This window comes from Dasypus novemcinctus, chromosome 4 (genome assembly GCF_030445035.2).
Source record: "Dasypus novemcinctus isolate mDasNov1 chromosome 4, mDasNov1.1.hap2, whole genome shotgun sequence".
NCBI classification, from domain to species: Eukaryota; Metazoa; Chordata; class Mammalia; order Cingulata; family Dasypodidae; genus Dasypus; species Dasypus novemcinctus.
In genome coordinates, this window is record NC_080676.1 from 129,361,472 (window position 1) to 129,387,300 (window position 25,829).

General features: G+C 36.4%; 1 protein-coding gene across 17 annotated transcripts in view; it reads right to left on the bottom strand.

Moving 5' to 3' along the window:
* Positions 1-25,829, bottom strand: part of ROBO2 (roundabout guidance receptor 2) — a 1,471,152-nt gene that overhangs the window by 623,483 nt on the left and 821,840 nt on the right. For 8 of the 17 annotated variants that reach the window (XM_058296098.2, XM_058296097.2, XM_058296088.2 and 5 more), the window contains exon 1: positions 910-1,887. The exons of 7 other annotated variants lie outside the window; for them this stretch is intronic. In XM_058296098.2, coding sequence (XP_058152081.1) covers positions 910-970 — 61 coding nt within the window. In that variant the 5' untranslated portion in view covers positions 971-1,887. Of the gene's footprint in view, positions 1-909; positions 1,888-2,399; positions 2,495-25,829 lie in introns of those variants that run through there. 2 more of the 17 variants (XM_058296092.1, XM_071214898.1) reach the window with 1 other exon arrangement.

Genomic DNA, 25,829 nt, shown 5'->3' on the forward strand with positions numbered 1-25,829 from the left:
CTTATACCACTCTACCAATCATTTCCATTGATATAAAAAATAAAGTCCCTAGAAGGCTAATACCAAATATTCTTTCAAGTTTCTTCTTTTGAAAACAAAGAGCACATTGGAGATTCTTTCCACTCTTCATTCAAACGCACTACAAAAATGATTTGGCAGTTATCGCAGAAGAGACTGACATTCTGTGAAAATATCCCAGGAAATTAAATGCGAACAAAAGACAGAAGAATCAGAGGCAGAATGACGCCTGCTTGACAAACGGATTCAACCTAGAGGGAGGCACCTACAGCACCTGTTTCAGATGCCCATTGTGTCTGCCCACTTCGAACTGAGCTGAATGATCTGCTCCCACAGCCAGCACACAGCCAATGCTGCCCGCCCTTCTTCCTGGAGCCTCTCCCAGTCTTACTTTTGACAGTTTTCTCTCTCAGCTCTAAATTCCTCATTCCGCTTTCACGCTAGGCGAGCATTCAACAGAACACAGGTGATGCACGCTGATCTCAGAGATACCGTCTCCAACTCCTAACCCATTGAACCTTTGTTGGAGAGTCTATTACTCTATATCTTCACTTGAATTTCTAAGTCAAAGTTCAGGCACCAGAGCAAACAGCAAATAGAAAGCAGGTACAGTGGTATTAGATTCTTCTAAGGGATTTACTTTAATATTTATTTTTTTCTAACACAACTGGAGCCCATCACTTATTACCCAACTCCTAAATTAACTAAGTAAATTACAACAACAAAATATGACTACCGACTTGCCCCACTTGCAGCACTTAGAGAAACAAAAGACTTAAAAGTTCTGCCCCTGAAGAGCCCCCATACCGGGCTAACGGACATCAATGCCACATCCGATTAAAAAGAAAAATGTTTTGGCAAAACAAAAGAATAAAAACATTTTTAACTTACCATCGACCCAAGCATATAAGAATCCACAGAGCAGTAGTTGTGTAAACATCAGCAGACTCATTTTGACATACTAAAAAGGATCCAGATCGTGTTTAAGAAACCAATCCCAGACAGCGAAAAGTACAAAAATAAGTATCAAAAAAAGAGGTAGGTCCAAAGTTTAGACTTTTCTAGATGCTAATTAAAGTCAAGAAAAGCGAATCGCGAGATCTAGAGGGGTTGGTGGAAAGGCCTGGAATGGGGCTCCCTTAGATCCACCCAAATTAACAGAGGGCACTCCAGAAGCTGCTGTATTTCCACACTCTGGCTTCCTACATCCCCCACAAATCCAGCCAAGCCGGAGGGTTTATTCAAGTGTGTCAGACCCTCTCTCCTCAAGCTCCATTGCAATCCAAAGCCAGGCTGTTTTTTTTTTCAGAAGTCAAGAAGATGAAGGGGAGGAAAAAGACCTAATTCCTAGAAAGTGTTCCACAAACTTGCCAGAGCGGCGCCGAAAAACCCATTGGTCTGCCTACGGGTTTTCTTTCCCCGGGTCTCCGCAGCTGCTCCACGTCCGGAGTTTTTTCACTTAACTTCCATAATAAGGATGTGTCAAAGCAACACTTTGCAGGCGGGCAGACTTGGCGGGTGTCTCCTTTGGCAGGGTTGGTGCCTCCCTCCACCTCTCTGGTTTCCAAAAGAGAGGAAAAGGGAAATCAGGACGACTCGGGTGGAGAATCCGAACTCTTACGCGGTGGGGCTGGAGGGAGGGAAGGAGGGAAGGAGGGAGGGGCAGGGCTGAGGCAGCGGCCACCCTCGCGGCGCCTCGGCGGTGGGATTGCGAACCCCGACGGCAGCCGGCGAGAGGCGAGCTGGGCGTGGGAGCCCCGGAGTCGGGGAGCCCGAGAAAGAGCGGGCGCGCGGTCCCGCAGCCGGCCGGCCCGCGTCCCCTCGCCGCCGCCACCGCGCGGCCCCGCACCGCAGCGCCCGCCTCCTCCTGCAGCTGCCGCGGGTGGAAGGATTTAGAAGAGGGAAGGCGAGGAGGCGGGAGGGGAGGGGTAACGAAAGCTGCTGGGAGTCTGCCCCGAGGAGGTGGCCGGGGGTGGAGGCGGGGGTGCGCCGAGCCCTCTGCCAGCGGACCCCGCCGCCCGCTCGCGCGGTGGGCGCCGGCCCTCCGGAGAGGGTGCGGGGAGGACGCGAGCCAGAAGTCCGAGGGGGACGGAAATTAACAAATTGGGAGCTCCGCGGGCTGCCCAAAGGCGCAGCAGCAGGTCAACTGCTTCCCCTTCCGGCGCCTCCTCTTCCCCGGTTCCCCGCTTCCCGCCCGGGTGGGGATAGGTGGGCTCTAGCCGCCTGCTCCTCGGCGCGTCCCGTTTAATGGGCAGGTAATTTTCTCGGTGAGTGATTTCATGGAAGCCCTTCCTAATTATTCATCCCTCAGTCTGCCGGCGATGCACGCGCGCTTTCTGAAAAAGGTTCCTCCTCCAGGACCCAGGGCGCAGCCTTATTACCCGTTAAAATCGCACGGACACTCACTCTTCACCTTTCAACAAAATGAGAAGCTGAGCGGGAGGGAGCAAAGGAAAGGAAACAACAAATAACCACCTTTTGGAGCGGAAAGGTTGCCAGAGGGTGTTTCCTCTGTCGTTAAAAAAGGCACACCAAAAAGAAGGGGGAGGGGGGTGGGTAGCTGTAGGGAAATCTGTACCCCGTGCCTGCTCATTGTGGCCAAGATCTACGGCCCCCTGCGCAATCCCCGCGGGGAGGAGGCAGGGGAAAGAGTGGCATCCCCTCTCGCGTTGCTCTGTTGCCTTATGACCCCCTCAAAGATGAATTTGACGCGAGATCTGGGATGCAAAGGAGTTCAACCAGAGGCGCTTAGGGTGGGGGTGGGATCAGAAGGCGCGGGGCGGATACCCCCAAGACTTGACCCTCCAGAGACAGGAACTCGGGAAGGAAATTCGGTAAACTGGCTTCAGTCGAGGAAAACGGAGCTAATACAAGCCCCCCAAAGAGCAGGAATTCCGGTCTCAACGACGACAAAACCCCACTGTCCTGAAAATTAAGGCAAAAACCACCAAGTGAATGCCCTTCAGCACCGGGTGTGATTGAGACAGACCGGGTTTAGATCAAAGGAAAGCGGGCGTCTGTCTGCGGTGCTGCCAGCGCGGCCGGCGAGGCCGGGCCCACGTGTGATCACAGGCGAGCTGGTAGCTGTTTGATGCTTGTTCGGGTGATTAGAAGGCGGGTTAGAGGAACGCACGCAGGTCTCTTGAAACGAGCTAAATGTTGGAGAGTGAGTCTTTAGTTCCCCCTGCTGGAAAATATTAGTAAATAGTGTCTCCGCTTGAGTGAGAGCCTTTTGTTTAATGGATACACTTTGGTGTTTACCACTTAATTTAGCTCTTCCTTGCCTATTATGGGAGTGATATTGGGCGTTTAGAGAATGGTCAGCCACACTCAGGCAATTAAGAGGATTCTTATGGCACCTCAGCTTGCTTGAAAATTATGGTGATGAAATAGTTCTGCAAAAGAATAAAACAAGCCACTCTTCTGGAGAAGCATGGAGTAATTTCAGCATGCTTTTAGTCTACAGTATTTAGGTGTTGTTGTTTTTAATCTGCATTAGTGTGCTGAAATTAAATCAGTGAAATCCTCACGGTAATGATTCTTAAGGTAGCGGAAAAGGGGGCGAAAAAGGCTAAACCATTAAGGGGAAAGAAGTTCACAGGATTTTTTTTCCCCAAAGGGCCAAGAAACTCTAAATTAGATGATAAGGTGGTCTAGAAAACGCCAAAATTTATTTACTTGACATCTCTTTTATCTCTCTTTAATGCTAGAAAATTAATGATAATTCTTCAAAAGTTTCATTTTAAACAATTGAACTAAGTGTAAAGTTGAGGATTACAGTGTCTAGCTCATTCCCCTGAGCAATGTACCCCTAGATCTCTATCTCAAATTTACTTACATGAGTCCAACAAAAATTCTAAAAATAGTTTCCCTAATAAATAGCGCAGGAATAAACAAATCACGCCGCCTTATAAGCCCTTTAATTTTAAGATGGATCTCTGAAGGAAAGATATTGGAACATTTCATCTGGAAGAGTTTTCTCATGTCTATTCATTTATTGCGCAAAAGAGAGATTCTAATGTTACATGATACCTTCTTATAGATTCCTTAAGTGACCTATAAAATCACTCAGAGGCAAAAAGTCTGCAGGAGGGTAGGGGATTGGGAAACAGTTTGGACAAGACTGAGGAACCAATCAATTGCTATTGTCCTTTAAGGGTAAAAAAATGTTGCACGTTTCTCACAAAAAGTTGTCCTTTGGTAGAGACCTCATACCGAGAAGAGGTCTATTTAAAGGAAATATCTTTTCTTATATTTATTTAGCATTTGGTGCCAACAGTCATCATTTTGTATCATTACTTTACCTACGAAGAAAAGTGACAAAGAAAAAAGTAATTTCAGACTCGTGCCATCTTTTTGTTATATTCTACCTACATTACAGAGTAACCTCTGTAACAAAGGAATTTTAGACTCCATGTTTTCTGTTTTTCTTGAACAGAAGTTCATAAATTATTTTTTAAGATATGCTTTTTTTGTGTCTCACTTGATATGAAATGTGACTAAGGAAAACTAATGATTTTATAATGATTAGTGATGGTTTGAGATTATGACCAAACCTCTCACACTAACTCAGCAAAATTAATTGGTAGGCAATTCAAATTTTAATATGAACAATATTACGTCCATGGGTAACAAAGTCCAAGGGGAACAGACACCACATCCTGGGAGATTTGATCAGATCTGTATCAGAGAAATGTGTATCTTTCAATTAAATTTATCACTTTTAGTGAATATTACTTATGTAAGAAATAAACTTCTCATTCTGTTTTTTACTTAAAGGAAAATCTGTGAAATCTTCTTTACAAGTTAGAAATTCAGTTTTACTAGTTGATCTACCATAAACAGTGCCTTAACTAAATATATTTATTTAGGTTTTCATTAAGACAAAACACCAGGGAAGCAGCTTTGGCCCAACAGATAGGGTGTCTGCCTACAACATGGAGGTCCAAGGTTCAAACCTAGGGCCTCCTGACCCATGTGGTGAGCAGGCCCATGTGCAGTGCTGCTGTGCACAAGGAGTGCTGTGCCATACAGGGGGGCCCCCTGCATAGGGGAGCCCCACACACAAGGAGTGCGCCCCATAAGGAGAGCTGCCCAGCATGAAAAAAAGGAAGTGCAGCCTGCCCAGGAATGGCACCGCATACACGGAGAGCTGACACAGCAAGATGATGCAGCAAAAAGAACTTCCTGGTGCCACTGACAAGAATACAAGCGGACACAGAGGAACACACGGCGAATGGGCAGACACAGAGGACACAGAGAACAGACATCTGGGGGTGGGGAGAGGGAAAGAAATAAATAAAAAATAAATCTTAAAAAAAAAAAAAAAGACAAAACACCAGAAAGGACTTAGAACAAAGAGCCTTTCCATCCAACTCAGAGGGTTTAAGATACTTCAAAATCAAATGGGGATTTGGCTTCAATATTTTTCCAAATGGTCATTGTTTTTCTTCTCTAAACAAGCAGCTGGATAAAGAAATGTACATGGAAATTTAGGTTCCTTTTATGTAATCTTGGAATGGTATTATTATGTACTCAAAATGTGTCTACCTGATAAATATATATTTTAATACATTTAAAGATGACTGTGTTTAAGAGACTATAATTAATCCTAATTTGGATAAGGTGATCAAATGGCCTCCTTTGTGATTGCACTTCTGAGTTGGCATTCCTGGAGAACCATAAAAATGCCCATCTGAAAGCAATCTACACTATATAGGATATAAAATATTAAATATTTATTTTCTATACTAGATTATTTGAGATGCAGTAAAAATTGAAAATCCCCAATCTTATCTTTTTTACTCTTTGCAATATTCTCTCATTATATTTGCAAGGCAGCATATACAAACAAACCAAAGATTTGGTCCATAATAATTTTAATATATGCTAGCATGTGGGTAGCATTTACTACGTACCAGAAAATATTCTAATATATTAAAATTCATTAATCATTTAATTTTCAGAAGAGCCTCGTGTGATTGATATTATCCCCATTGTACAGATGATAAAATTAAAGATTATATATCTTACTCATATTAATAAAAGGTACAATAATCCTTTGAATCCTGATCTATCTCTCTGAATACAAAACCTATGCTTTTAAGTGTTAGGCCCTGCTGCCCAGGATTATTTGAGACTTCTTCAACATTCTACAAATACTTTAACACTTTAACATTGCTTTGATTAATCTTTAAAAAGCCCTGGAGCACCAAAATATACAGGAATATTCATTTTTCCCCCAAACTGGAGAATATTTCTGAAGCCAAAGAAACATCATTTATTATCTGTTCATTTTGAATTTTGATATGAAAGATTGTATTACCATACTGCTACAAAAACACCACATTAAATTGAAATGTATGGGTTATTATCTAAAAAAGGACATGGGACAATTAAATTAAGTGAATCATTAGAAATCCAGATCAGAGTTGGATGACTCATTCAGTCCTTCTTTTTGCTTCATTTTTTAAAACTAATTTCACTCCAGCTTGTTCCAAAAAGATTTGAGGGAGCCAAGATGTAGTCCATATTAGTCTTCTGAAATAATGTTTTAGGTGTGTGACTTTAACAAATTCATTTCAAAGTATTCATTAATACTTTTCTCAGTCTGATAAATCTATCAAAGATTAGTATTTTTGTTACATTACATGGGCTTATTAAAATATTTCCTTGTAAAAAATCCAAGATTTAAGTTGACTTAAACATTCCAATATTTAATAAAAAATAAAGTGTTTTCTGGCGAATATTATCACTTGTAGTCAAGAAATACTTCTCTTTCTGTTTAAAATCACTTTGGAAAATCAGTTTGTATCTTGACTGAAGAATATTGTGATACTGCCAATGTTAACATAATTGTTAAGTAAATTAATGATGACAATATTATATAACTTTTAGGCATAATTTCTCACTGGGGGAAGAATTTCTCTCAGCATGTATGCCTTACAGTAAGGAAATTCTTACTAATGTATGTCAGGGTTCACTGATGAGACTTTATCTTCCTAATGTCAGTACAGTGCTTTCTGAGATTGCCCACCTACTCACCCCCATCTTAGTGAAATACAAAACATCCACATTTTAGTGAAGTATAAAACCTTAATCTCAGTCGAAAGTTTAAAAAGTAGTTTTCTGGTAGCAAAGATGGTAACCATTCATCCACATTAGGTTAGTGTTTTATAAAATAAACAAAGTTGCCAACCTCACAAAAATACAAAATATCTAAAAGTACATCAGTCATAACATAAGAATCCACATGCCCTCTAACCACGACAGGCTGGGATTGTTATGTATGCATGGATATTCCTGCCAGTTTATGTTATCATTTCTTCTTAAAGCTATCAATTGCATATTTTAGTATATTGCCTGACTTGAATGACAAAAGATGATACTCTTTATTACTCTTCTTACACCACAATGCTTTAGTCCATGAACCCAAGAAATCCCTTTGGTTCTTGGCCAACCTACTCCAAGTCCATCTGCTCCAATCTGAGTCTTGTATAATTGAATTTTACCAACCTGTGACCCTAGTAGGAAATTTTTTTATCCAAAACATAATTTTTGTTGTTCTTGAAAAGAAAGGACTGTCACAGGTTTGGGGAAAGAGCTTATAACACCCTTATGTTCCATATGTTTACAGTTGTCTTTTCCCTGAATTGTCTTTTAAGCATGTTTCATAATGGATTCTTCAAATCGGAAAAAAGTTGCCTAATCTCCCTTACAATATCATGGAATTAATCCAAGAGCCCATGTAATCCAATTGAACTGCCTACAGTTCTGTCAAACAGAAAAACTAATCTGTTTGGGAGCAGATTCTGAGTTTGCGCCAATAACCAAATTATCTCATTTCTGCCTGATAAAATAAATTCTGATGGCCCGTAGAGCACATGAAATCCTTTGAAGAATATTTTTACAAAAAATACTAGGTTTTAGTTTTTAGATACTAGCAGGATGTCTACATGATATAATTTTTATTAAAAAAAATAGACATGTAAAATACACATTCTTTTCCTTAAATGGAAAAGTGAAATAAGTGGAAGAAATCATCATGGTTGAAGTTTACAGACAAATCTGCATAAGAAGAAATAATATGACATTCAGGATATTTTATATTACAATATTTCAATTTAGATGAGAAGTTTCTCTTTTCTCTTAAATAGTTTCTACTGATTAATCTTTACTGAGCAAAAAGGAATATAGGAATATGTGATTTTTGTTCTTAGTTTTTTCAGGTTTTCTGTTATAAATATGCATGTAAGGAGACTTAATGTTTAAGATTTAGTAGTACTAAGGCTGTTTTTTGGCAATTTGATATAAATTGTCAGGTCCATCTATCATGTTAGCTTGATTTTATTTTGAATATATTTTTTTTCAATGATCAGTTCATTATATTTAATATTCCATATTGTATCTGATATAAAGAAAATTGGACATCTAAATTAATTTATAGTGTGAACAATGTGTGAATAGTTTCATCAAATTGTTACTCTTTAACCTCTCATTTTTCTAAGATCTATGATCTTTTTCTTCAATTATCTGGTAAACATTAGTGTTTGATATACTGATTGGCATAGACAGGGTCAATGAAAATTATACAGCATGATGAGCATCAGTGATTTTTTTTAGCTTGTCTCTTAAGTTGGCTTAAGTCCAGGTTGTTACTTAACTATTATTTTGTTTCTCCCTTTTCCACTTCCAACCAAACAACACATATTAAAAATACAATATATCACAAAGCTGGAAAAACATTTATAGGGGTTCTGGTAGTCTGTTTTCCAGCCTTCATTCTGAATCATGTTTAAAATTTCAAAGACAGATGAAAACCTACTTTATTTTTAAAAGTTGAAGAGGAGATTTTACAATATTCTTAATTAAACCAATCCACAGGCCATCAGGAATATTTTAGTCTTCTCTAATATAACCTTAAAGGAGCATTCCTATGCTGTTTTCCCTGCAAGGTGAAGGGATAGTGAATGGGTGCTTAAATGGAGAAATGACAGAGCATGCTGATTAAGAACTGGAGCTCTGGAATCAAGCAGATCTGGACTCTAATCTGGGCTCTACCATTTACAAGGTGTTCTTAATAATCACCTCTACCTTAAAACAAAACTAATAAGAGTGCCTACACTCAGAAGAACATTTAGTTGGTGCATTAAAGAACTTAGCACATGTGCATTTCAATTCTTTACCCACATTTAACGGTGTTGGGGTATAGTAATGGACCCCCTCATGGTAGCCCAGACAATGCTGAATGTGATTCAAGCATCATTTCCCTTTCTTCTTTGGCACAGAACTTGGCCAGTCTCCTAGCTTTCCTTGCAGATGGGAGCATGTGACGGAGTTCTGGCCAATAGAATGAAGGCACTTCTAGTTCTGGGCTCTGAAAAATAGTTCCCAGGCACACTTAGTGCTTTGACACTTTCCTCATTCATTGGCTGGCCAAACCCTGCAGAAGACACTGAGGCACAGGACATGGAGACTGAATAAATTTGAGTGCATGAATGAATGTGTAGAGCAAACTCTCTCTCGCTCCCAAATGACTTTGGACTGTGAGGTGAGTAATAAATGACTTATAATGTGTTAAGTAACTTAAGTTTTAGTATTCTTTGTTTTTAGTACTTAGTCTACCTTGACAAATGTAATCAGCTGTTTTGAATATTGCCCAAAGTTTAAGCAGAAATATATTTCTCTACAGCAAATTAAACCATATATAAATGAACAAAATAAAATTACAATAACAGATAACTCTTTAAAACAATTATTACATGTGAAACACTGCAACAAACCTTTTATATGATATTATTTAATTCCCATAAAGTATGTGAGGCTGGGATTATATTCAGTCCAACAATTCGGAATACTTAATGAAAGCTCAAATTGGTGAAGAAAAGTCCAAAAATGTCGTAGTTTGAAACTGAGATTCATGTGCACTCTCAACAAAGCCCATGGTATCACTCAGGATGGGCTAGATTACTCTACAGCACTGTTTCTCAACCTTTGTTTCATTATTGCTTCCCTAAGGAGCATTTTTAGACCTTTTTCCTCTTAGTTGCTTACTCATTAAATTATAATGCCATGGATATACTGTATAAATATTTGTTTGTATGTATAAATGTACTTTATACTTAAGTAGATATGAATTTTTTTTACCCCTCTAAGAAACATTTTTCATCATCCCCATTGAGAACGCATGTTCTATGAACACAAACAATTCCCAAATCTCAAGCAGCAAAGTTTTTTCTTCTGCAAGCTATTGTGACTATTGTGGATCTGGTAGGGACTCTGCAGATCATCGTTCTCATTCTAGGACATAGGCTGCTAGAGAACCAGTTTTTTTGAGCAAGTGTAAAGGAAGAATATGGCTGTTAAATCTTCTGGCTAAAATCAGATGACACTATTTCTCATATTCCATTGCCAATACAAGGCACAAGGTCCCTCTTTCCTCCTTCACAGATGGCAGATAACTGGAGATATTTATTGACCAACTTAATTGCTATCAACCATATCCATGTCCTGTAGGCTTCTTTGTTATTTGTAGGAATTAGGTAAATTCATTGCAGAAATATGAATTACACGCTGAAGAGAAACTCTGATTCACCACTCTATGTTTTCATAAATTCAAATAGGAAAAATGACTTTTTACTTACTTAAAGCCAAATGGATGAAGCCTTGGAAAATAATGGTAATTTACATTTTAAAATTTATTTAAATGGAACATTTATCATATATGTGCATACGAATATATACATGATTTATGTCCAAATACAAAGAAAATTAAAATTAGGGTAATGAAAAATTGTTTAAGTTTACTTTAAAATGTACATTTAAGAATTTCAGAACTGAGTGGTATCTTTTATAGATCATCTATGATAATTTCATGATATAACTCAAGGACAGGCAGCCAATTTAAATCAGTAATAGACATCTTATTGATAAATTAGTCATATATATTAATATTCATATATATTAACCTTACTAAGACAACTTTAGTAATTTAGATATTGTCTTTTGTTACTTTTTAAAACTAACAGAAGTTTCTGATTAAAATTTAATTTTGTACATTTTAGCACATTTAAAATTCTTTGTATGCTCAGAGTTATATCAAAATAAAAGAATGTTGTAGAATGGATGTAGCTCTGTGATTGAGTGCCTGCTTTGCACAAGCAAGGTCCTGGGTTCAATCCCTGGTACCTCTTAAAAATTAATAATAATTATAAAAGAATGTTATGCCATGAAAATGTTATAAGAATACTGAATCACTGTAGTCTCTATGTGCAATTGTTACACTAGAAAAATTCAGTCCTGGTTTTATTAGTGCTTGCTACAGAATGTGTCTTGCAAAACGTACTAAAGGTTATCAAAGAACCAGATTTATACAACTGCCTATGGCAGTAAATAGAAGACTTAAGTTGTTTCCTCTGTTGATTTATTTAATGTAATCTTAAAGATGGATAAGTCTCAACTCTCATCTTTTTACAGTTTTCCTGTTTTAAAATAAAAGAATTAGGTATATCTCAATGTCTTAGTAGTCCATTTTCCCATCAGTTTTCTTCTACATTCAATTAAAGAAAATTCTCCTAAACTTAAAAGTTCCCCAAATAACCTAACATATGTCCTATCTTGACATCTTTTTTTTTTTTTTTAACATATGTACATTAGCACTGACAGGAGCCAACAAATCACCATAATCATTAACAAGTAGCCATAAAACACACACACAGACACACAGACACACACACAGATACTGGGCCTCTTAAATCAAGTTGAAGAAACACAGTCTTATTAGTCTGTTATTTTCAGTCTAAACCAACATCCTTAATAAAGATTAAAATGTATCACAAGCTACAGTTATACAGAGATCCCTAAAATCCACCCCAACATCTTGAACCATTTTCATAAAGAGATATGTTAATCAGCTGTGCTTTGTGCTGTCCCCAGGGCTTTATGTTGCGTTACAGTGCAGTATGAGAGAGGTGTTGGGAAGACGAAAGGGATTATCAATTTTCTTATAGTCACCAAAGTTTTTAAAAAAAGGTCGATATCAGAAGATTTGTTAAAGGAGGAAAGCATTCCGCAAATATTCAGCCACTTGGAGTCAGTATGAAAATGAGTAAGCTTATATGCATAACCTCAGGAAAAAAAGCTGACAAGAGAAGTCAGAAAGATCTGAAAAATCTTTGGAGGACTTAGAACAGAGTCAGAGAGAAAGAATATTCATTATGAAGGACAAAAATTGAGGCTGCAAGAAATAAGGAACTTCCACATTTTTGAGTACAAACTGAATGAGAGCTCTGAGATCTGATTGACTTCAAAGTCCATTTTATTTCTACTACATCATTTTGACTAATTCAATTTTGATCATTTTGATCAAAATCATATGACTTTTTTCTCACTTAACTTAATTATATGCCGTTATCTGAAAGCAGTACTTGACTAACACTCTTACTAGGAGTCTTGAGTTTGACCCTCCATGGTCCCTAAGCTAGCTCTGGAGGACTCTATTGACTGCTATAGTTCATTAAAGTATAATTGTGGCATGAATGTGGCAAGGAATTTTTTTTAACAACTCCCATCATACCATACTAAAAGCATTAATGCAACTTCCACAATAACATACAGTAATTTTCTAAGCAGAATTTGGCTTTCCATTTCCATTTGTGACACTGTGTATTCTGTCTTGGGCACCCAAATCAGTAATGTTTATGGACACTTTTGTGTGAACTTTGGAAGCAAGAAATTTAGCAATCCAAATATTGTCCCCTCTCACATACATAATGCCAACTCCATGTAAAAGTCCCCTTATTCATGAGGGTTCAGGCTATCAACCTGATTAGAGACCTAAGTTCATTAGGGGGCCTTCAGGTAGATTATTCCTACCTGTTTCCCTCAGACTGAGATTTCTTTATGTAATATGACATTGTCATCACTATCGTCCTCAGAAAGACATATAAGGGGATTATTAGCAATGTTTTTTATCAGACTTCTATATTATTTCTTGAAATAGCATTGCTTCAACTGAGAAATAGAATTATGTTTTGCCTTGTCTCCAGAAATGTTTCTAAATTAGAATTGATGTTTCAACTACATGAAATTTCACTGCTGATACAATTTAGCTTTTTATCTGAATGTTTGAGAAGTAGCAATATGTCTCCATTCTTCTAGTTAGGAAACCATTAACCTCTCCCCTAAAATCCTGTTGCTTTAGAATAACAGCTTTTTATACCAAAGGCAAACACCAAAATACATCTGCACCTATCTCTGAATAGGTCTTCTAGGCATGAAAAAGCTGATGAGGCTGAAATAAAGAAAAACAGGAAAAATTGGATTCATTTGTTCAATTTACTCAACAAAATTTTATTGAGTGTTGTTATATGCCAGGCAATAAAACACGTATTCTCATAAACACACACTGTATTTCTGGATTTTCAGTTTCCGTTATTTGTAAATTAAAGAGTTGCTCTTCTGAAGACTTTTCTCCCTTGTCTATTACTTTGTTGCTCATTTAGAAGATATTTCCACAGATTTTAGTTCTTGATCAATAATTGGACTGAGATTTTTGCAAAAGATAAAGCATCTTTGCTTCAAGTTTAAGATTCTGTGAAAAAAAAGTTATTTTGAGAGCTGACCATTGATACGGTGTTTATATTTTGATAGTACTGCGTTGGCACATCTGCTCTAATCCATTATACTTGTATGTACATGATGCTGTTAGAGAGTACCCAGTTTTTCTTGGAAGTTAAGTGTTAGCCGGAAAGTTGTGGTCGTTCTTTGTAGTTAGTTGCCTCATCTGTTACATACATACGAAGAATAGATAACCTTATTCTAATATCACAATCTTCTATTTGATGAAAAGAGCATATTAGCTTACCCAATGTAACACAGCATAACATGATGCAGGTATGGATATCATAAAGGTCAAATTTTATCCTTGGATATTAAGTTTTCTATAGAGATTCCATGGAGTCATAGTATTAAAAACCCAAAGGACGAAAGAAAACTATACTAGGTTTTTGTGATTAAAACGAGGAATCAGAAACATAAAGTCAAGTACATGAGCATATATACCATTCCTTTATGTGAATATCTTCTTATTGTGAAGACAGAATTTTGACTCGATTTGGTGTTAGTGGTCATGGTGAAGGCAGTTTTTTAAATAACCAAAACATTGAGCTACAAGTAGCAGATTTGTATTTGACTGTAGACAGGGAAAACTACCTTGTTAGGGCTGTCTTTCCTCATCAGGTAACTCTCAAAAAATAAAACAGTGTAAAACATCTGAGTTAAAAACTGTCATAAGGAGAATACCTCTCAGGGAGAGATGCAAAGGTTTATGTGGGCTTCTTCAGTAAGTACTCCAGGAATTTGTACTTGTAAATCCCCAAACACCAAGACTGTAAGACTTTCCATTAGCACCCTACCAGCCCATTCTGAGACCCCTCAGCACAAATGATGCCACCCAGGAGATTTTTCCTAGGAGAGCTATAAAGATTCTTTGAGGCTGTTAACATTTCAAAAGAAATTCACTTAAATCATGAATCTTTTGTCTAACCTTATGTTATCCCCCTTTATGTTCAGTTGGGAACAATTTGTCTATTCTTTCAGGAACTTTTGTTAGTTATCATGGTAACTAAATTTCCAAATCACTGCAGGACCTCACTGTGGTTTTGCCTTGAGCAATAAATTTATATTTGAATTTGTTACACCAAGTGAACTGAAAAGCTTCCACAAATTTAATTATTAAAGTCACTTGGGACATATTCTATTTTGTTTTCAAGGCCCAACAAGGTAATGCAGTGCTATATATATATACACAGAGGGGGAGGGGGGAGAAACTTATGAACTAATTGCAGTTTTAAGGAATCATAAGTAAAGACAAGTCCAAATAATAACTAAGAGTTGGATTGAAAGAAATACCTTTTTTTTTTGTAGAAAAACAGTTTGTGTTAGAAATTTATGGCCACTTCCTTTAGATTTAACCACTACATATTATAAAGTAAGAAGCTAGCCACCAGGTCTCCTGCCTTTTTAAAAAGCAGGCTAAAATTATTTGTTGCCAAAGGACAGCCCTTCTGTCTTTTTTCAAAAGCCTAAGGAATAAAAAAAAGGGGGGTAGCGGGGTGGGAAAGGTCAAACAAATGGTCACTGTGGTAATGAGTCAATGTCTTCAGTTTATGGTTTCCATATATTCCAAAACATGACTTTTCCTCTTCCAATAGGGTATTAAGTCACACATTCAAAAGACAGTGGCTTTGGCAACAACAGTTAACTATGAAAATGCTTTGAAATGATGATACTAGGTTCATATTATGACAGCAAATTTCAAATTTCTTTTCTCTCCTCTTTGACTTCATCATTATTCAAAATACAATCCAAAACAAACTGATAGGTAAGAGTCTCCACTTCTCTGACTGTTAGTTATTTCTCTCAGGTGCAGAATTCAGAATCTACCAGTCTCCAACTCTAGCTATTATCTCTAAGGATCGCAATATTGTATATAGCTATGTTTATGTCATGTTCAATTTCTAAAATGTGGGATTATTCCTGTTTTGTTGATCTGTACCCTTATCTAAGTACTATACTGCTATATGCTACTCAAGGTCCCTGCCTTACTGCCCCACTTTTGACACAGTTTAACTCATCAACAGATCTGTTTCTGTATCAGAACTCATGTTGAGAGGAAAAAACATAAAATGCTTAAGAGAAATAAACATATAATGCTTAAGCGCCTTCTACCTGATGTCCCTGATCCTCAAACTTATCCATGCAGTGTCCTCTTTCATCTGCCTCCCTCTAAAAGATTTCGGAGGTAATAATTTGATCTATACTGAAATGTTATCGCAATTCTCTGCCTGACTTAAACTCAGTCTTTTACTTGGTAGCGACACACCGAGCCCATCTGTAAAGGGCAGCACTTTGGGAACAATGCTGAGAACCTATGAATGCGAAGTGAACCCATGGTAGATTCTCTGTTCCCTCTATGAAAAACTGAAACTCTGCACATATATTTGTCATATGTGTACATGATATGCAGAAAATCTGAATTATTAGATCTGAAGAAAGTGTTAATTTGAATATGATGTTTTTATACTTCAAGAAGTTAAATTAATATTTTGAATGTAATTATAAAACATACTGTACTTATTCTTTATTTTTAAAAATGTAGATACAAGCCTTTATTTGTACTTTTTTAATATTTATTTTGTAATTTAAGGGTAATCAGAACATTTCTGAAAACTTCTTTTGTTGTAGATATTGTGGACTAACAAAGTCATTAAAATGAGGGGCCAGTACTTTGGCATAAGAATTTCATTTGGTATAGTTAGGTTTCTATTTTTTTCTTAGTAGTTTTATGTTTAAAAGAAGCATTTTTAAAATTCTATGTTGGTAAGTTGGTAATTAGATTTCCTTTTATGCTTTTCACTAAGAGGCAATACATATATCCTTTCAACAATGTGCCCCAATTACTTGAACTCTGAAAATACTAAAGCCTTTGATATTCAAATGGTTAATAAAATGACTGTATATCAGTGGGTATTTTTGATCCTGTCATCATATGTCTCAACTATTGTTACAACCTTCTGGAGTCTGATTGATCTTTTATGATTTTATTCTTTTATCTACTCTTTAGTTTTCTTTCTAGTACTTTCCTAGAGAGAAAAAATTAGGTTAGACAAAATATTGTTTCTCATGTTGCCTTTGTTCAGTGGCTTTTTTCATTGTTTATTATAGAAAATGTTTAAATACTGAAAGTATAAAGAATTCACTTAACCCATAATCCCACAATTCAATAAATGAACATATTTAAATGTATTTTCATATTCCTCCGCATATTGTCTATTTATGATCCTATGCCCTCTTTTTCTTTCATGTAATGTTAAAATATAAGAATGTCATTACAATTATAAATACTTTTATAGGGAGTGTAATATTATATAGTGTGAATATATGCCATATTTTATTTAATATTCCCTTATTTTAGGTTATTGCCCAGATTTTTCATTGTGTCCTTTAATGAACAACAATGAACTGAGGGCGGCGGACTTGACCCAGTGGTTAGGGCATCCACCTACCACATGGGAGGTCCACGGTTTAAACCCCGGGCCTCCTTGACCCGTGTGGAACTGGCCCATGCACAGTGCTGATGCGCGCAAGGAGTGCCGTGCCACACAGGGGTGTCCCCACATTAGGGGAGCCCCACGTGCAAGGAATGCGCCCCATAAGGAATAGCCCCCCAGCGTGAAAGAAAGTGCAGCCTGCCTAAGAATGGTGCCGCCCACACAGAGAAATGACACAACAAGATGACGCAGCAAAAAGAAACACAGATTCCTGGGCCACTGACAACAACAGAAGCAGACAAAGAAGATACAGCAAAATAGACACAGAGAACAGACAACCAGGTGGGGGGGAAGGGGAGAGAAATAAATTTTAAAAATATAAAAATAAAAAAATAAAGATATCTCAGAAATGAAAAAAAAAAAACAATGAACTGAACATCTTTTTCTATAAGCCTTTTCATTTCCTCATTGGATTTTTTTTTTCTTTTGGAGGTACCAAGGGCTGGGGTTTAAACCCAGGGCCTCAAGCCATATAAGCTTCCAGGAGTTGTTTTTTATGTTTGTTTTGCTTGTTGTTTGTTTTTGTTTTTGTCAGGAGGCATGGGAAACTGAATCCAGGACCTCCCGTGTGAGAGGTAGGTGCTCAAACACTTGAGCCACATCTTCTCTCTTCATTAGAATTTAAGTATTTGTTAAATACTTAGCTTACTGACTCAAAGGACGAGAACATTTGTATGGTTTTTAATATGCATTGCAAAAATGGTTCTGAGAAAAAAAGAGAAAACATTTATACTCTCACCAATTGTGAATAAGAGTATCTATTTCACTAATGATTTTATATGGAGAAAGTTCTCCCAATCCAGATATTTGATAAATGCTTCAAATTTCAGGATTTTACTGTTTGTTTTGCTTTATTTTTACATTTTAATTATATAAGCCAATGTATTTTATCTTTTAGGGTTATATGAGGTGAACATCTAAATTATTTTTCTCAAACCCTGTTAATTTTTCATTTATTAAATATCCTTTCCTTTCCTTGCTGTTTAAATACAAAATGATCCCTTTTAATTATTTTTACATATAAATTTGAGAACACTAATGACTAGAAGTGATGCTTATGCTGCATGGGCACTGTGCTAAGTATTTTATGTATAGCATCTACCTTGAACTTGATGACCATCTTTTAGATCCCCATTATCAAGGCCCCATTACCATTACTTCCCCTTATGCAGTCAACCAATTAGAGGTGGTAGAGTGGTGGTTCAAACCTAAATTTTTTGGAATATGGGGCCCATTGTCATAACCTGAAGAGGCAAGGTAGAACCATCATTTTGTAGGAAACATCTAGTCTCTTTAGACTTTAAAAAATTCTAAAATGATTTGTGGCAAATTGTTCCTCACAAAGTGAGAAATATTTGTTAATCAAAAGGTCACTCAAAAATCATTTAAAGTGAAAGTGATAAAATCCTGACCGCCCCGGATCTGGACATTGCTGACTCTGAATTCACCACATGTACCTTTATCCCTCTTGGAATTCCTTCTTATCCCTTTTTCTCCCTTCCCTTCGCATCTATCTGCTCGTGAAGATGTCCTGAACTTAGACTACAAAGAACTCTCCTTCCTCTTTAACACTTATTTCGGGGAGCACTCATTTGAAATTTTCCCTCAGCTATTTGAGGTTATAGAGAGGTCCAAAGTTATGCTAGATCCTTGATGCAAGAGGGATGTCCTGTTTTGGAAGAATGTCCCCAGTGACCCACCACCAATCGGTTTGGAAGAGATGTGCCTGGATGAGAGACAGGTGGGTTTGCCCTTGCTTGGTAATCCAGAGCAGCAGAAGCAACTCTGACTATCATTACACTGAAGGGTGACGTAGCCAGATGATCCTTAATCCTAAATTGTATTTTTTAAGAATCTCTAGAATGTGTTTTTACATGTTAGTAAATGAATATATTTGAAATATTGCATCTGTATGGATAACAGCTTATTAAATTTAATTTCTCTTAACATATATGCCATGCTCATAAACTTTGCTCTATCAAGGCAGTATAGTCGGAGTTAGGTTAGGTTTCTCCATTTTATTAGTATTAAAAAGTTAGAAGATGCAGTCTTAAACCCATAGTATTTTTACTTATCAATTTGAGTGCAAGTCAAGGAAAATATAGAAAATCCCAGGTAAAAAGTTATGTGAATCACAGTATACTACTTAGCAATAAATCATGCAAAGACTATAGTAAACACTGTTATAATCTTCATGGCTCTGTGGTACTACCTGATGCATCCCATATTGAATTTTGACCTTTTTAAAGTTAAACAATTTAAATAAGGGGCTTAAAAGTCTTTTTCTAAGGATAGTACAAAATATAACAAAACATAACAAAAAAAAATCCTCATTTGTTTCAGCTTAAGCAGCTCTCAGGTACTTTTCTTGAACATTCATACTCTGGAATGATGCTGAAAGAAAGCCATGTCCTTTCCACCTACTTCTTTACACTTTGATTTCTTGGGGCAAGTTGACCATTTGATGTTATTTCTGGTTGTGTCAAGTGGTCTTTTGAGATAACAGAGATATTTTCCCCATCTATTTATTTTTATCTTCATTTTTTCAGTATTTTTAAAAACTCATTTCATTTAAGATGGGAGGTTACATATACAAAGCCTGATTATTTTTCCACCTCACAGTTTCTGAAATTAGATACAAATTCCAAGGCAACATTTTCACATTTTACTAGACTTCTTTTGTTGTTTTTGGCCTACTATGTTTTCATTTTAGTTCAGAACTCTAGACAAAATAAAGATTCCCTGGTTTGATAAATACATGAGGAAAAAATATGAGCAAATGAGAGTTATTTAGCTTCTCTAGTTGTAGGCTTCCTAAGGGCATGAAAGTCTCAGGGAATATATACTATTGATATCAATTTTAGTGAATATAATATTAAAAGTTCACTTCATAAAACTTTATACAGTCTGTCTGAGATGACCATTTCCTACTTTTACATATAAAGAACTATGCTATACATTGAACAAAATTGTTCTTTATATGTTCAAATGATTTGAACATACAAGGCAACATGGTACAGAGAAAAAACCTGTGATTTGAAGATATGGGGGGAAATTCCAACTCAAATGCTTTATTATCATGGCCTTAGGCACGTCTCCTCTCTGTGAACCTCAGTTTTTTCATGTATAGTATGGAGTATGGGGAAAATGTATTACAGGGCTATTTTAAGGAGGCATTACTAGGTTCAGGCCCATAAAACCTCTGTGTTTGTACACCAAAAATATTAAAATACTGGCAACATCATGAGATTTTACTTAATTTATATTAAGGGACTATCTCAATTCTCTGCAGACTACTGATATTAATGTAACTATTATCAGAAACTGAACTCCCGAAGTCAATTATGATGTAGTTCTTTTTTTTGAGATTTACTTATTTATTTATTTGTTTGTTTGTTTGTTTATTTATTTATTTCCCCCTCCCTTCCTCTATTGTCTGCTCTCTGTGTCCTTTCACTGTGTGTTCTTCTGTGTCTGCTTATATTCTCATTAGGCAGCTACAGGAACCGAGTCCCGTAGTGGGAGAGAAGTGATCACTCTCTTGCGCCACTTCAGTCCCCTGGTCTGCTGTGTCTCTTGTTCTCTCTCCTACGTGTCTCTTTTTGTTGCGCCATCTTGCTGGCCAGATCCCCACATGGTCCAGCATTCCTGCACGGGGCAGCACTCTGCACACACAGGCCAGTTTGCCTTCACCAGGAGGCCCAGGGTATCAGACTCTGGACCTCACATATGGTAGATAGGAGCCTAACTGCTTAAGCCCAACTGCTTGCTTCCCTATGATTTAGTTCTTGATGTCTGGAAGTCTTACATGCATACGAAGATAATGAAAAGTGTACTATTCACAGCTGTCGGCAGAACATTTTAAGTTGAGTGTGTGTGTGTGTTTAAAGAAGAGAAATAGATTTATGCATACATCCAATTCACAGGCACACCATGATCTGATGAAACAAATTAATATAAAGTATAAAACTCTGTAGTAGAAAAACATATTAGGTAGTGAAAAGCTGAACAAAATGATGACAGTATTGATACCAGCTCTGCATCAGGTCAGATTTGAAATGTATGAAAATGCTGTGATAACATGGACATTTCAACACATTACACTTCAGTTTCCTGTTATGTCAAGTTAGGAGATGGTTGTCCGGTTTTCACACTGTGGCGTGAGTAGAGGTGGTAAGCAGTGATGGTAGAGAAACCCAATGGGCACAGCTTAGATAGCCCCTCCCTTCAGTCTTAGCAGATATACTTTTAAGTATTTGTTTATATTGGGTTCTTATAAGAAATGAGCTGTTAAAACAGTTTGAAAATTATTGACCTATATTGTTTAGTCCATTATAATTCTAAAATCCAATGATTATTTTTTATTCTACCCACTACTGACATTGTTAAATGTCATCCTAGAATAAAATTTGCATAGAGCTGCTTTAATCATGGATAGTTATAGGTTAAATATTTCTTGATCCTTCAGTGACCTTTTAGGAGACATTCCAAGGAGACAGAAAAAAATAGTGTGTTCTCTTAAAATAGCAAAAACAAAGAATAGGTGTAATCACTAATACCATTTTAAATTTCTGTGCCTCCTGTAAACCCCATATGTGCACACAAAGGCCCTTTCATTACAAATTAGTCGCACTTTTTAGAAACTACACCACTAATAGCAACCCCTAAATGATATTAATCATGCTTAAAGAAAAAGAGTTCTGTTTCGTAAAACATTAGCTAAATCTTGTTAAATTGATTTTGGCCTTCTTGGGTAATTGATTATAAACACTATTTCCTTAGAGCTTTTATGATGAGCTGCTCTGGAGGGAAATGACAAGATTTCTCCTAAAATGCTGGCTAAAAATTATGTGTTCTTTTTTTTTCTTAAATGAAAGCTTTCATATTCCAAAGAATTTTGTAGGTTGAACTTTTAATACATAGGGAAGGTACCATTTAAAAAGCAAAAGCAAAAATCTAACTGCAAAGACAGATTCACTAGAATTCATTAGAAATTTATGATTATAATCTATTATTTTTTTAACAATAGAAACATGACTAATTTAATAACAGTAACATAATTAGTAGAGTTAAAGATTCAGTATTCAGCAAAAGGCCAAGAGACCCAGAATGCAAATGCCAGTAATGCTCTATGTAATTACCTAGGTTTTCTCTGTTTTCTTTTCTTTTTTTAAAGCCCACAATCAACCCACAAGTCCTTTGCTTCTCAGTGTAATAGAGAAAAACTTAGGTGGTCTTTTGACCACCCCCAGGCTCCAGCTGCCCCTGATTGTTCACTCCCTTAACAAAGCCAGGTTTTTTCTGATACAGCACCTCCCATTTATTTGAAGAGGCAGCTTCTGGGCTTAAATAGTGATGGAGGAGACCAACGGTAAGAGCTTCAACACAATGTCCTGTTTTCAGGGGTTTCTCATCTTAGGAAGAGTGTGAAAACTGCTTTGTTCTGTATCACAGGATTGCAACCCCACTCCTAGGAGAGGTGTACCATCACTGGATTCCCCTTCTGGGTATCTCAATCAGATTATTATTCAAGCCCAGCTCGAGCTAGGGAACGACTGAATTCCACCCTTTGCAGTTGCGAGCTTTATCAGACCAGGGTCTTGGAGTGGGCATGCTATCTAGGTTGCTTGGGAGAGAGTAATGTCAAATGGAACAGTAAGTAATCCATTAGGTGATTATGTGGGCAAGGCAGAATAAGAGACAGGACCAATTTAGTGGCCATGGAAAAACTTTAATGCATTAAAATTTAAAGCCAATCAGACTAAACATTTATACCTTCTAAAAGTCAGACTCAAAAAATGAAGAAAATGAGATTTCACACAACTATAATTATTCTGAAAATATTTGGACATAACTCACTAGGAGGAAATTAACCATGGAGAACTAATGTTTATCAAAATACTAAATCTGAGTAGTTATTGCAAAATGTTCTAGGTTACTGGAAGTGCATAAATAAAATAAAAGACAGCTTTTAGAAACATTGTTCCTAACTACACCTCCTCAATTCCCAAATTCTTGCATACTCACAGTGTAAGAAAATATTTGAGGCATCAGTATGTAATAATTAAGAGTTTGTTATAATCTGAAGAAGGATCCTTAAGAAGTCAATACTTACTAGGGATATCAAATAACATTACACGAGCCGGAAGAAAAGGCACAATGTGCTTTATCTAATCTGTTTCTCTTTATAGGTTTTTTGTTTTTTTTCAGGAAAAAAACATTTATTCTATACTGATGGTAGATAAGTAGACAAAAGGTAATGACTTCCTTACAGCAGAAAAACAATAAATATAGTGGGAATTCTGGAGTTAGAAAATAACAATTTTACAATCATTACAGTAAACATTCACTCAGGCAAGAATCTTCAAAAGATGCTAAATCTGGAAGGGAAAGTTTGATCAGGAATATTTACATAATCTCAAAGTTTCTCCCCACAAAATTACTAATTGTAGGAAAAAAGGAAAAAGAGTAACTCTACAGTGGAGATATTGGACAACACCTTACCCAAGTAATCAAAATTAACAATACCCATAAGAGGCAAAGGGATAGTGATATCTGGAGATGGACACATCCTTAGAGTGTTCAGCCCACATTGCATAAACCAAATCTAACCATGAGGAAACATTAGAAAAGTCCTAATCAAGGGATGTGCCTGATATTTTCCATATATATCTACACTATAAAAGACAAAGAAGGGCTGAGGAACTGTTCTAGATTAAGGAGCCATGGCAATACAATTTGTGATTCTACACTGGATTCTGTAGCTGAAAAAAAATTACCAGTGGAACAGCAAATGAAACTGGAATATGGACTGGTGATTAGATGAGAGTATTATGGCAATGTTAAATTCCTGAATTTGATAACTGTATTCCAATTAGTTAGACTTTGTGCTTGTTCTTATGAAGCACATGAGTAGTACTAATGGATGAAGGACTTGATATCTCAAATGGATCAAGGGAAAAAAATATGTAGCAAGAGACTTAAAATGATACAGCAAATAGAAAATGTTAAAAAAACCATAAGCAAGATGCAGGACAGTGTTTTCTTCTTCACTTACGGTTAGAATAGAAAAGGAAGCCAAGTTAGGGAGCACAATTTGTTGAAGTGTCTAAGTATTATTTTATCCACATCCATTATTCACATTTAAATATATGATTTTTTAAATAAATTTACATCAAATTTATGTTTAATCTCTTTTTTACCTCAAAACCATATTCTCTGTACCCTACTCCAAGAATCATGCTATTTCCAAATCAACTGGAAAATATGATCTCATTAATAGAAATTACCTCAATAGCCAATCTCTCAGAAGCACATCTATCCTACAAATTAAGGTGCACCTACAATCTAATTTATTTTATCACTATTTTTCTACTTTCTTAATAAAATATTTCAATTCTTATTAGATTAGAGATGTGATGCCTAATAATGGTAAATTATATTAAGATAACTAATACAGGCTAATGTTTAACAGTGAAAGGATTTTTAAAGAAATTAGTACTTGTTTAAGTGAATAAATCTTGAGTCAGCAGTATTTTCCATTTCTTGATTTAACACCTGAGATCAAAATGGAAGTAGTTTCTCTGAAACAAAAAGTGGTGCTCTTAAAAAAAAGAAAGAAAAAACAAAAACGGAGAACCAGAGATCAGGTAGTGAAATGGAATTTGTAACAGAAATCTGCAAATGCAGAAGTGGGGAATTAATAGAACTCTTCCCAGGTAAAGGGAAACAGAACTGAGCTCCATTTAGGCAGAAGCCACAGAGAGAGTAATTCACAGCAGGTAATCATCAGGATCATTTGGGATGATCAAAATAAAGATTATAAGGCTAGTCTCTAGACATTTGGATTCATTATTTCTGGTCCAGGCCCTGAGAACTTGTAATTTATATATATATATATTTATTTATTTATTTATATATATATATTTTTATATATTTATATATATATATATATATATAAAATCTCTTAGATAATTCTGATAATCAGCCAGACTTGCTAATCATTGGTTCACATTTTACCTGAAATTCCCACTATCAGGTGACTTTTCAATTCACAGCACAGCATATATACCATTTCCAGGAGGTTAAATTCAAGCATGCTACTCAAATTGGTTTGATAGGTTAATTGAATCTTATAACTTTTTGTATGTTAATATGAACTTTGTTTATCACAGCAGCTAATCTTTATGCTGGAAGTTTCATCAAGACTTGCCATAGAAAGGGGCAGAGCCAACAAAAGAAATATCCCAAAGACAATCTTGTAGATGTCCATAGTTTGGTGTCACTATGCTCTGAAACTGTGCATCTCAAAATGGGCCACAAAGTAATTCTAGGGTTGGCGGTAATGAATCCAGGGGAAAGAAAACTGCAGGGTATATACATTTTACAGTTTTTGTTGTATTCTATTTATTTTGTTGGTATTACAGTGAATACAAACATATTATGGAGTAAAACATTTTGTCTACTCATATATACTTTGCTTTAGTCATATACATATATATTTTTAGGTTAAAGAGGGAAAAGAATATGTTTCTAAGAAATTTCAAGCATACATAAAGTTGCTTCAAGCTGGGTGTCCATATCTCTTTCATTTCATATCACTAGGCCATGAAATAATCCATTATTCACAAAACTTGGGTGAAAAATCTTTTTCATGAAATTTCAAAATAAGGGTCCCAGCAAGAAACGGATCATCCCTGC